Source organism: Rhinopithecus bieti, unplaced genomic scaffold (assembly GCF_001698545.2).
Source record: "Rhinopithecus bieti isolate Rb0 unplaced genomic scaffold, ASM169854v2 scaffold_4158, whole genome shotgun sequence".
Classification (NCBI taxonomy): domain Eukaryota; kingdom Metazoa; phylum Chordata; class Mammalia; order Primates; family Cercopithecidae; genus Rhinopithecus; species Rhinopithecus bieti.
In genome coordinates this window covers 31462-42983 of record NW_016804254.1, presented here as the reverse complement: position 1 = coordinate 42983, position 11522 = coordinate 31462, and the positions used below count along the sequence as shown (strand labels likewise).

General features: G+C 35.2%; 1 protein-coding gene across 1 annotated transcript; it reads left to right on the top strand.

Moving 5' to 3' along the window:
- Positions 1–693: 693 nt before the first annotated feature.
- On the top strand, positions 694–8158 carry LOC108526601 (dystrophin-like; the record flags this gene model as incomplete). The annotated part of the gene is made up of 3 exons (XM_017867404.1): positions 694–759; positions 7141–7329; positions 7977–8158. Coding segments are annotated over exons 1-3 (437 nt in total), but the record flags the coding sequence as incomplete, so codon positions are not given.
- Positions 8159–11522: the final 3364 nt, after the last annotated feature.

Genomic DNA, 11522 nt, shown 5'->3' with positions numbered 1-11522 from the left:
AAGAAGAGAGCATGTCCATGCCCTTTTAGGTCTTAGTGATGAAGTTGCATGCATTATATCCAGCTGGCCAATATTTGGTTACATGTCACATCTAACTGCAAGGGAAAGTGGGAACTGGAGTTACTTTTCTAGATAGCCAAATTGTCCCCTAAACTTTCTAATACTATATAAAGGATGAAGAAAGATACATATTGGAGGACGAGTAGTCTTTGCCGGGGCCATTTTTTTAATGTAGGAATTAAGATTAATGTTTTTGGCTCTAGAACCTGTTGTTTAATAGGCTATAGAACGAAATTTTTAAAAACTAAAATACCCACATATGTGTACATATGATATCCATTTTTTGTCTTCTTAAACAGCATCCTGTGCACAATGTAGCATTTCTGTGACGGATTCTGTAATACTGAAGAATGTTAAATTTGCTGACATTTAACATAAAAGGCAAATCACAGGATTAACAGAAGGTATAGAGTTCAAATGGTGGACTTGGCACATGCCTGCCTTTAGAAAGAATTTCTTAGCTTTATTTTTTGCTCAGCTTCTTCTGACTTTTTTTTTTCTCTTTATGTATCTGTGTTTTTAAAAAGCTTTTAAAAATATTTTTTAAATTTTTGTGGCTACATAGTAGGTGTATATATTTACGAGGTACATGAGATATTTTGCTAGAGACATGCAGTGTGAAATAAGGACATCATGGAGAATGGGGGTCTTATCGGGTCTGTGCTACCATCTGGGCTGTATCCCATTGCTGTCTTTCTGGTATTTTGGTATCTTCCCCAGTGTGATACCAGTGTCTGTGACTTGCGTGCATTATTTAGACTTGACTTTTGATTTCCTACTCACCAACGTAGTGAAGACCAGGTATTTTCCTAGTAGTTTCCAAACCATTGATTGAATTTGTAGAAATTAAGAAAAAATGTAATTTGAGTTATTTTTAATAAGTTTTGTGAGGGCCAGGTGCAGTGGCTCACACCTGTAATCCCAGCACTTTGGGAGGCCGAGGCGGGTGGATCACCTTGAGGTCAGGAGTTTGAGACCAGCCTGGCCAACGTGCTGAAACCGTGTCTGTACTAAAAATATAAAAATTAGCCAGACGTGGTGGTGTGTGCCTGTAATCCCAGCTACTCAGGAGGCTGAGGCAGGAGAATGGCTTGAAGCCAGGAGGCGGAGGCTGCAGTGAACTGAGATCCCACCACTGCACTCCAGCCTGGGCAACAAGAGCAAAACTCCATCTCAAAAAAACAGAAAAAAAAAGTTATATTATGATATTTTGTAAAACTGCTGTTTCTTAGACTCTTAATTCATTTTCTTCATTAACAGAGATTGATCATATTGTGATAAAGATGTGTTTTGGAATCCAAACAACCTGGTTTTAAGTCCCAGAACCACCAGTTACCTTTGTGACCTTTGGCAAGTCACCTTATTTTTCTGTTTACATTTCCTCCTCATACTAATCTCTGTTACCCTCATCTGTTGTGGTGAAAAAATGATATAATGCATATCAAATGATTAGCAAATTGACTGGCACTAAGTACTCAGGAAATAATGGCAGCTGTTGTTATTGCTATTATATATGTAGTAGTTGTATTTGTTGTTTTAATGTTGCCATAACAGCAAGCCATGATTTTTCCTAAATCCTCATTAGGGCTTAACTTTGAACTGAATTTCAGGCCCTATCAATATTAAAAATTACCTATTTAATAGTGTCATTAGATAGAATGTCATGTACAGTGTTGCATGATGGATTAATTTCTCATAAATCACTTCAGTAATCATTTGTATGCTTTGACTAGTACCCTGGTTTACATATTATATCTGTGAGAAAACACAGCAGAAATGTGGCAAGAATATTTCCAGGTACTAATCCTGGTTCTTCAGAACTGCTCTTCTGTTATTTAGTGAAAGAACCACTTGGTTATCCCTCTGTAATCCTTTATCTCTGAAATAATCTTTTACTGAGGGATAAAAAGATTATAGAACACACCAAAAAATTCACCATCTGTGCATTGACTTAGACTCCATAAAAAAGAAGTATGATATGTTTAAATGAACTAAGAATGATAAAATTTTCAGATGTTCTTGAAGCATTTATGCATTCAAGAACAATAAAACTGTTCTTTATCCAGGTTAAAACTCACATCACGTTTTAACGCTGAATTTAGATAAATTGCAAAAATAAATCAATCTTATCAGTGATATAAAACTGCTCAGTGGTAGACTGTGCCCTCTCAAAGTGTCCCAGCTATTTTTTTCTAAGAGCTTTGTGGTTTGCTGGATTGCTGGTTTCACAGCCTATATGTAGCCACTTGATGACTTACCTCAGTTTGAATTGCCCAAATCATGCTTCCAAAAACACACAGAACTCATTCAACTGTCTCCTCATAAAAACCATTTGCCATTTCAGTGAACATTGGCCCCCAGACACAGGCATTGGCAGAGCATTTCTTGGGATCTAGAATGTGCTTAGCATTTTATATGCACTATCGCATCTAATCTTACCAGAAATCTTATGGACAGGTATTTTTCTTGTTTTATAGATGGAGTAACTGAGATGCAGAGAGGTTAAATATCCAAGATCAGGCAGATAGTAAACTGGATTTTAAAGTATATTTATATATTGAGTAGTATCAAGGCTATTGCTCTATACTTTATTAGGACAATTTCTAGTAATAGAAATTCTACAACTAGAAATTGTCTCCAGAAATGAGTTTCTAGAGATTTTTCTAGACATTGCTAGACTAAAACAGTCATTTGTCATCCCTTATTGTTTTACCTTTCTCCTTTCCACTCTTCCACCTTTTTTAATGAGCAATGTCTTCAAGGGACATGGGTGACAATATCTAATACTTTCTCAAATAGGCAGTAATTAAGACTCTGAAGTCTGTGGATAACATTGAATAAATTTGAGTGTACTCAATTTTGAGAAAAAAACAGAATCGTTTCATCCATTCATTGTTATGCCTCTCATCAGAATCATTATTTGCCCAATGTACTGAAGAGAAACATAAACTACTGTGATAAAGACAAAATAGGATTGAAGCATAGGAAAATAATTAGTTCCAGTTGATGATACTGGCATCTCAATTCATGAAATGATTGGGGTCTATCTTCCTTATGCGTAGATCTGTAAACAACAAAATCAAGTTTCCTAGAAAATCTCCTTATTTGATGCCATGACATGTATGAACTGATCTCCAGCTTAGGTGTAATGTAAAATTCTGTGATGATAAAACATATTTTGGGGNCATCCCTTATTGTTTTACCTTTCTCCTTTCCACTCTTCCACCTTTTTTAATGAGCAATGTCTTCAAGGGACATGGGTGACAATATCTAATACTTTCTCAAATAGGCAGTAATTAAGACTCTGAAGTCTGTGGATAACATTGAATAAATTTGAGTGTACTCAATTTTGAGAAAAAAACAGAATCGTTTCATCCATTCATTGTTATGCCTCTCATCAGAATCATTATTTGCCCAATGTACTGAAGAGAAACATAAACTACTGTGATAAAGACAAAATAGGATTGAAGCATAGGAAAAATAATTAGTTCCAGTTGATGATACTGGCATCTCAATTCATGAAATGATTGGGGTCTATCTTCCTTATGCGTAGATCTGTAAACAACAAAAATCAAGTTTCCTAGAAAATCTCCTTATTTGATGCCATGACATGTATGAACTGATCTCCAGCTTAGGTGTAATGTAAAATTCTGTGATGATAAAAACATATTTTGGGGTGCTGAAACAAAGCATTAGCCTCTTTATATATCTTTATTTCCAAATTCTCAGATTAAATGTGGTTTTATTTTAAAATGTCTTTTATTCCAAGGTCTCTATGGAAAATATACAAATGTAGAATTCAAGCAAATTTCTTTTTTCATCAGTTTACTTAGTCTGAAATTCTAGAGCCATTTCCAATTTTGTTTTACAAACTGCAGAAAAAAGTTTAATCTCACCTTAGAACATATATACACATACATATCTAAATAAACCCATATGCACATCTGAAACAAAAACTGAGACAATAATTCTTAGTATTATATAAGTGGCATAGACTAATACTTTTTATTCTTTTAATTTAAAAATATTCCTAGTCATAACCCACTAACATGATTTTATGAACCATGAATGGATTATGACTTACCATTTGAAAAACAATAGTCTGTAGACTAATTACTCAGATCTTAACTTAAAATATTGATTATAACTCTGTAGTTGAATTTGTGGATCTAAATGTAAAATTTTGCATAGCTTATTCAGATTTGAATTTAGCTTTAAGAAGGCTGTCTTTGAAATGTTTTTGTTTTATGCACATTCTCAGACAAAATATTTACATTGAGAACTTGAGTACTAGATGTCATGTCCTTGAGTATAAGGATATGCCTTTAATATGTTCTTCAAAAATTCAATTTTATGTAAATATCAATAAATTAAAAAGTTTAATATTTTGATTCAAATTGCACAATGTGAAATATTGTTACTTGAGTACTAGTGCTGTTTACAGTGTTTCATTTGGAGAAGATTATGTGAACTCAAGATTGTTAATGATTTTTAAGAATTCTTAAATACGAGCTAGGTTGAGGTTCAGATTTCAAAAAGAGTTAAATAATGTTTGCTCTTACACATTTTGGGGGGCGTATTTTTGACAATAATTTTCCGTCTTCTGAAACCCAAACAGTGACTTAAGAAGGTAACCTTGGGGCAATTTATGTTTCAAAACACTTCTTATACATACACAGGAATTTGATAATAATTACAGCCATAACATACTTTATTTAGTTCTTACACAAGGTCAGACACACTGTCAAGTGCATTATACACTCTTTAATTCTTACCACGATCTTATTATGGAATTATTATTCTTCCCATTTTACATAGGCAGAAACTAAGGCTTATGCAGGGCTGAGTAACTTTCCCAAAGTCACAAGATTCCCTTTCTTTCTATATCATCAATTTCAGCATAAGTGGTTGGTTCATACAGGAGCATAACAGGAGTAGGAAAGGATATGATACGATTTCTTGGTCGTTTGTATTTTCTTGAAAGAATTGCCTTCTTTCTGCATTTGAAGCAGGGTCTGGTTCTTCTAAAACACAAATTCAAAAATACCAAGAATTTTAGGATAGTATCAGCAGATAAAAGAGGCATGTGTTTCTTCTGCACTCAGGGCCCTGTGCAACTGCTCAGGTTGCACAAACATGAAGCTGGTTCCACCTGTGCACATCTCTCAGGCTACCTTTATGTTATTTTCCCCCTTAATGCTGACTTTGATATTTATTATTAATAGTATTTAGAGATAGAAGGGATACACCATGAAACTTGTTCTAACCCCTAAGACCTTCAGAAATTGCCTTACTCTTAGACAGGGGTCCCATTCAAGTAGCCCTTTCAGAGCACTTAGGCTCTTTGAGATGATAAAGTTGGGTGATTGTGACTCCACCAGGATGGCCTCTCTCTGCCACTTCTATATAAACTGGAAAAAGAGTATGTCATTTGATGAAAATGTCGTAGCAATAACTGCCACTGTGCCTTGTCATCTCAAAGGACTTAACAGTTGGGGAAATTTAAAATATTAAAATTTCCAAATTTGAGCATTTTCCATAAGAGCACAAGTAAGTTGATTCTGGCAGCATAGTGGGTTAAGTCCCAGAACTGAGAAGGACAGGAAATGCAGCGCATACACACCAGGGGAAAGCCACCAAAGGTTGAGTTTTCTCTAGGTGAGATTATGAAATCCCCCAGACAGCTTCTGTTGTTCTACACTGCTTTTTGGTTCCTTTACAAAACCTTGTTTGTTAGGGGGCCCAGTGCTTGCTTGCAATATTTGGGGAATGCAGAAGATTCCTCTACAAATATTTCTCCAATATTCGTTTGTTCTGCTCAACTCCATAAATAGTATGCCTATGTTCTTGACCTCAGCAAAATCCCTGTTGAGCATGGTCTCAGGACTTTTGAAGCCCAGCAACCTACGAGGAGTACTCTCCTCCCAAAGAAAAACCTCCTGCAAACTTACTAGTTTACTCAAATTTTTGCCCTTGATAAATGCCTTTAGGTTAAAGCGGCAGACATGTAGGTTATCCCAAGAAGCCTCTCCTATCACTTGAGAGTATGGTTCCCATAGCATGCAAATCTCTGCAAACATATGGCCAGGTTTAGAGGTCATGTAAACGACCCTGTCTCTATTACTTGGCTTCAGATGGGGAGAAGTTAGAGCCATGCAGAGCACTCCAGCCTCTCCAGAGGAAGTCTTTCTCACCAAATTTTTCTAATCGACCTCCTTGCTTGCCCTTACACACCTTTAAGCTAGATAGTGGATTAAGGGTTGTGAGACCAATTTTGTGATCACTTCTTAGCAATTTTTTTAACAGGTACCCTGGATCTTCTCTTTAGAATTATGGATGCTTTGTACACTTTGTTCTTGGCTTTAGGGTCCAGGTAGAAATTCCAAGACAACCGTTTGCAATCTCACTTAATATCCTGCTAATTAAATTGGGTTAAAACGTACTGCATATTTTACTTCTCCTAAGATAATGTCTTACTATTTAAATAGTGACCTTCTGGAAAGAAAGGCTAAATCATAGAAGTAATTATACTGTTAGAAATTTTAGATGGGTGGGTGAGGTTTTTTTTTTCTTTCTAAATGTTTCCTTCCTTTCCCCTACCTCCTTGTTTTCTTACTGATACCTTTAGTGGTCTGTAAACATTCGGAAATTATTTCATTACCTAGGGCCTCTCAGGAAGAGATGTTTCGTTTAATGCCATTGCAAAGGTATGTAAAATATAATTCCGATAATGTATATGTAAGTTATTGTAAATAAGAATTGAGGAAAGTTCCTATGGATCAATATTTATAGCATTTAAAAAGCAACATGAGGTGATACGCTAATTTACTCCTTCCAGTAATCTAGAAGTACTTTAATACGATATTAATTTGTTGTGGATTTTGACTATTTGGAAATTGGTGTATGCGTGAGGAAGTTAAAATGAAAGCTCACTATTTTCTGTATCTGCTTTTCCTATGTCTGATAATACAGGTGGACAGTCCTAGCATTTTAAATATTTCATTCGATTTATCATTTAATGTACTGGAACAGTCTGCAAAGACATTAATTGTGTAACACCCAATTTATTTTATTGTGCAGCATTTGGAAGCTCCTGAAGACAAGTCATTTGGCAGTTCATTGATGGAGAGTGAAGTAAACCTGGACCGTTACCAAACAGCTTTAGAAGAAGTATTGTCGTGGCTTCTTTCTGCTGAGGACACATTGCAAGCACAAGGAGAGATTTCTAATGATGTGGAAGTGGTGAAAGAACAATTTCATACTCATGAGGTAAACTAAAACATTAATTTACAAAACGAAACATGACTTGTGATAATGGCAAGTCATCCTTTTTCCTCAATTACTCTCTTACATCCTTGTATATTGGAAATTTAGTTATTATTATGTGCTTGGGATTCCAACAGTCAGATTTTGAAGTTCTCTTTTGGAGAGCAACCATTGAAGGCATTTCTATCTGATTTGCTAACAAGACTATGAAAGCCCAGCTCCTTTCTCTTGTGTCAAGGCAATGCTGAGGCATTACTTACATTCCCGACCCAGTACTTGTATGGTATTGGGCTTAACTTCTCTCAGTGGGAGACTTTTCCTGAGATGATATACTTGTTTGGCTTCTTTCCCTTCCCTGTCCTTTTTCCTTCTTCTTCAGCTCCCTTGCAGAACTTCCAGGGAGCTCTTCCTTAATAAGTCACTTGCACTGAAATCCTTATCTCGGGGCCTGCTTCTGAAGAACTTAAGACATTTTTCCTTCATTCATATTAAAAGTGGTTTTGAGATTCTGCAAGTACAAATTAAAATCCTTTTACTGGGAACATAAATCTAAATGGGCCACAAGTTTAAAACTGTCAACAAATAAAACTCAAAACCACACTGATTTACCTAGAGTTCTAATTACAGTTGTTAACTTCCTTCTTTGTTAGGGGTACATGATGGATTTGACAGCCCATCAGGGCCGGGTTGGTAATATTCTACAATTGGGAAGTCAGCTGATTGGAACAGGGAAATTATCAGAAGATGAAGAAACTGAAGTACAAGAGCAGATGAATCTCCTAAATTCAAGATGGGAATGCCTCAGGGTAGCTAGCATGGAAAAACAAAGCGAGTAAGTCCTTATTTGTTTTTAATTAAGAAAATTAACAAGTTTTGGAATCTTGTTACTATTTTGATGTAGTTTGATGGTTAAGTTACGATTCTCAGTTTGTTTCCAAGGCACACAGCTTTCTTTCAAGGGACACTGTGGTTGGATTTTTATGGCAATAACATTTTGGTTCTCACTTTTACAACTAAAAGAGCAGATGCTAGATCGATGCACTGTTCTCTACAGAACTATGTTTTGAGAGTTGCCAAAATTCTGTCATAGTTATTATTTTCTAGGTTTTCCTCCAAAAATTAAAATGTAACTATAAAAGACACAGAATCATGCACAGGAGATTATGTACATAAAATCACTTATTAGCTACAGTTGACAGGAAACTTCTCTTCTGAAGAAAAAGCCCTTGAAAATATTAAAGAGTTACTCCTCTATGTACGGAAATCCTCTTGAAAAAAATTATTCAAACGTTTTGGGAAATTCGTATTCAAATACAGTATGGCTGTGAATTATCTTAAGAATATATATTGACTTAATAAAAAGGTTTTGAGACGTTTCTGAAAAAATGATACATTTCTTATAAAGGTAACCAGCAGATCTCATCATTCTGGATATGCTGCTTTGATTTATATTGTTAAGTGTGTGTATTCCTGTAAAGCCTATCAAGACAAGATTTTATTTTTAAATGAAAAGAAATGAAGTGCCAACTGTGGATTTGAGTACATTAAGTTAAAAAATTGTCCAAATGCCTTAAGTTTATTTAACTATTATTTATGAAGACTAAAAGCTTTAAAAATAGGACCAAGGAAACTCATTAGATATGCTAGAAGCATTGGCATTCCAGTACTAAATTACAGTGTGAAATTAGGGAGAGGAAAACACATTTTAAGCTCAGGCCTTTTGAAAGAATAAATAAGGTACATATAAGATAGAGGTTTCATAACTGTATATGTATTCCAAGCCAGGAGATACTAGTCTATGCATATTGATAATATTTGCCTGCTGTGATCATGGTGATGATTGTCACTACCCCTAGAGGTGAGAGGTACAAGCGTCATAATTATTGAGTCTGCCCCCCCCACCCCAGTGTTGACCAGGTCCACTAATTTACTCCATCTGTTATTGATATTAAGATACAAGCCGCCTACTTGTGGAAATATGCCAACATTCTTCAGGTTAGAGCTTCTATTTGCAGTGATCTGTGGAACTTAAAGCAACCTCAAACAGAATTAGAAAGTTTTGAAAATCCAACCTCCTCTTTTACTGCCCTTGCCATAATAGCACCAGTGTCTTCTCCTTTGTTCACTCTATTTTTCCATACTCTCCTGGAGGCGAAATGCTCTCATTGTTCTTATACTCCCCATTTTCAATAAGACTAACAATATGGCATTAATTATTCATACTAATCAGTTAATTAATTGCTGTGTGAAATTGAGTTGCAAGAAAATAGGAATTCCTCCTGGAATTAAAATTGCAACTTTTTCTTATCTGAAACATTAAAAAAAAAGTCTTTTATCTGTGATTCTAATATTAAAAGATGTTTATTCAAAATATCTCCCTTTCAAGGGATACCTGCCATTAAATGAAGGATGACAGACATATAGATATGTGTGCATGTAATTTCCTCATCCCCATCCCACTAGAGAATGGGAATTCTAAAATGGCAGTATTACTACCTAGCTGAGATTGACATAAAAAATTAGTTTGTCCTTAGGGAAGATTTAGGAGCTTTGGTATGTGTTACAGCTTTTAGAATAATTATCAAGAAGGCAAGGACAGCCCTCTAGCTGGGATAGCTTTTGCTAAACATCTTACAGAGTTTTGAAAATGAGACACGTACATGCAACCACTTCTATCACGTAGTCTTTTCTGGAAAATTTCTTAAAAATGAATTTACAAAGCATTATTTGAGCAACACAAATTCAGAAAGATTATGAGAGTTTATAAATAACAGTGAGTCTTCCTTGCCACTTGCACTAACTTTGTATGTGTTCATGCATAAAACCTATTAAATTCTAATGAGATAAGCCATTATGTAAACTTTGCTGGACCTAATTTTTGAAAGATTTTGTGGGAAGAAACACAAAGGTGATTATGAAAAGAGGGTAGTGTCAGTATTTTTAAATAACTAATCTAGGTTTTACTTAATGCTTCAAATAAATTGTAACCTGTTCAGTTTCCATTATCATGGTCATATCAATGATTAGCTTCAACTTGGAGCATTACCTATTTTTTTCTAAATATATGATTACTTCAGAGTAGAAGATTACTAGTAAAAATGGATTAGTCCATACTTCTTTTCTCGCTCTACCTAAGACAGGGTTTGGATAGATCCAGTTGGAAGCCATTATTTCCTGCTTAAGCCTTGGTTTAGCGATTAGAGAAATGATAATTAACGGTTGTCTAGGCATATGAAGTATATCCAAAGCTATGCTGTAACTTCTAAGTTGATATAACAAAAATTAAAAACTTCTTGTAAATATAGATAAGCTTATCACTAAAATCTATGAACATTTACACTTAGCAATTACAAATACCATGTACCAACATATTTACTATTAGGTTGCCGCAAAAGTAATTGTGTTTTTTTCCATTGAAAGTAATGGGGGAAACCGTAATTACTTTTGCACCAAACTCATAGCAACAATCAAATTACATTTGATATATAGTCATTGTGAGATATATATATCTTTATATGCTTTATATGAAGAAATATTAATGGAATACGTTATCAAAAATAATTAATGGCACTGGAGACTCAATGATCATACAGGGTCTGGACCTAGATCTCATGAAATATATTCTGGAGAGGCTGGCAACTAATTAAAAAAAAAAAAAAAAAACACCAAATAAAAATACACTTTTTGAAGAGATTAAAAGGTAATGTGATAGAGAATGGTTGAGGGGGCTACTTTAGATTTTGTGATCCAGGTAAGACTTTCAAGATTGGTACCATTTAGTTTGAGATTTGAACGACAAGAAGGTACCGCTATTCACAGATCCCAAGGAAGTGTAGTTCACGGAGTAGCAACAGCTAATGCAAAGGCCCTAAAATAGGGACTGTTTGGCTTGCTGGAGGAACCAAAAGACCAGGGGAACTGGAGAGTTGCAGGGTGGTAAGTTAGATGGCTGAGGTCTGAGATAGGGTTGAAATATAGGTAGGAGACTAATTACATACGGTAGTGTCAGTCAGGGCTTTGAATTCTAGACCAAGGGCAAGACAAAGCCATCAGATTTTATGAAGGTGAGAGATAGGTCAAGAAAACCTATCAGTAAGGCCACTGGAGGAAGAGAGGACAGTTATTAGGCCAGTAAAGGTGGCCAGTTAAGACACAGTAGTGTCTTAGACCAGTTGGTAGTTGTGATAAAAGTATAC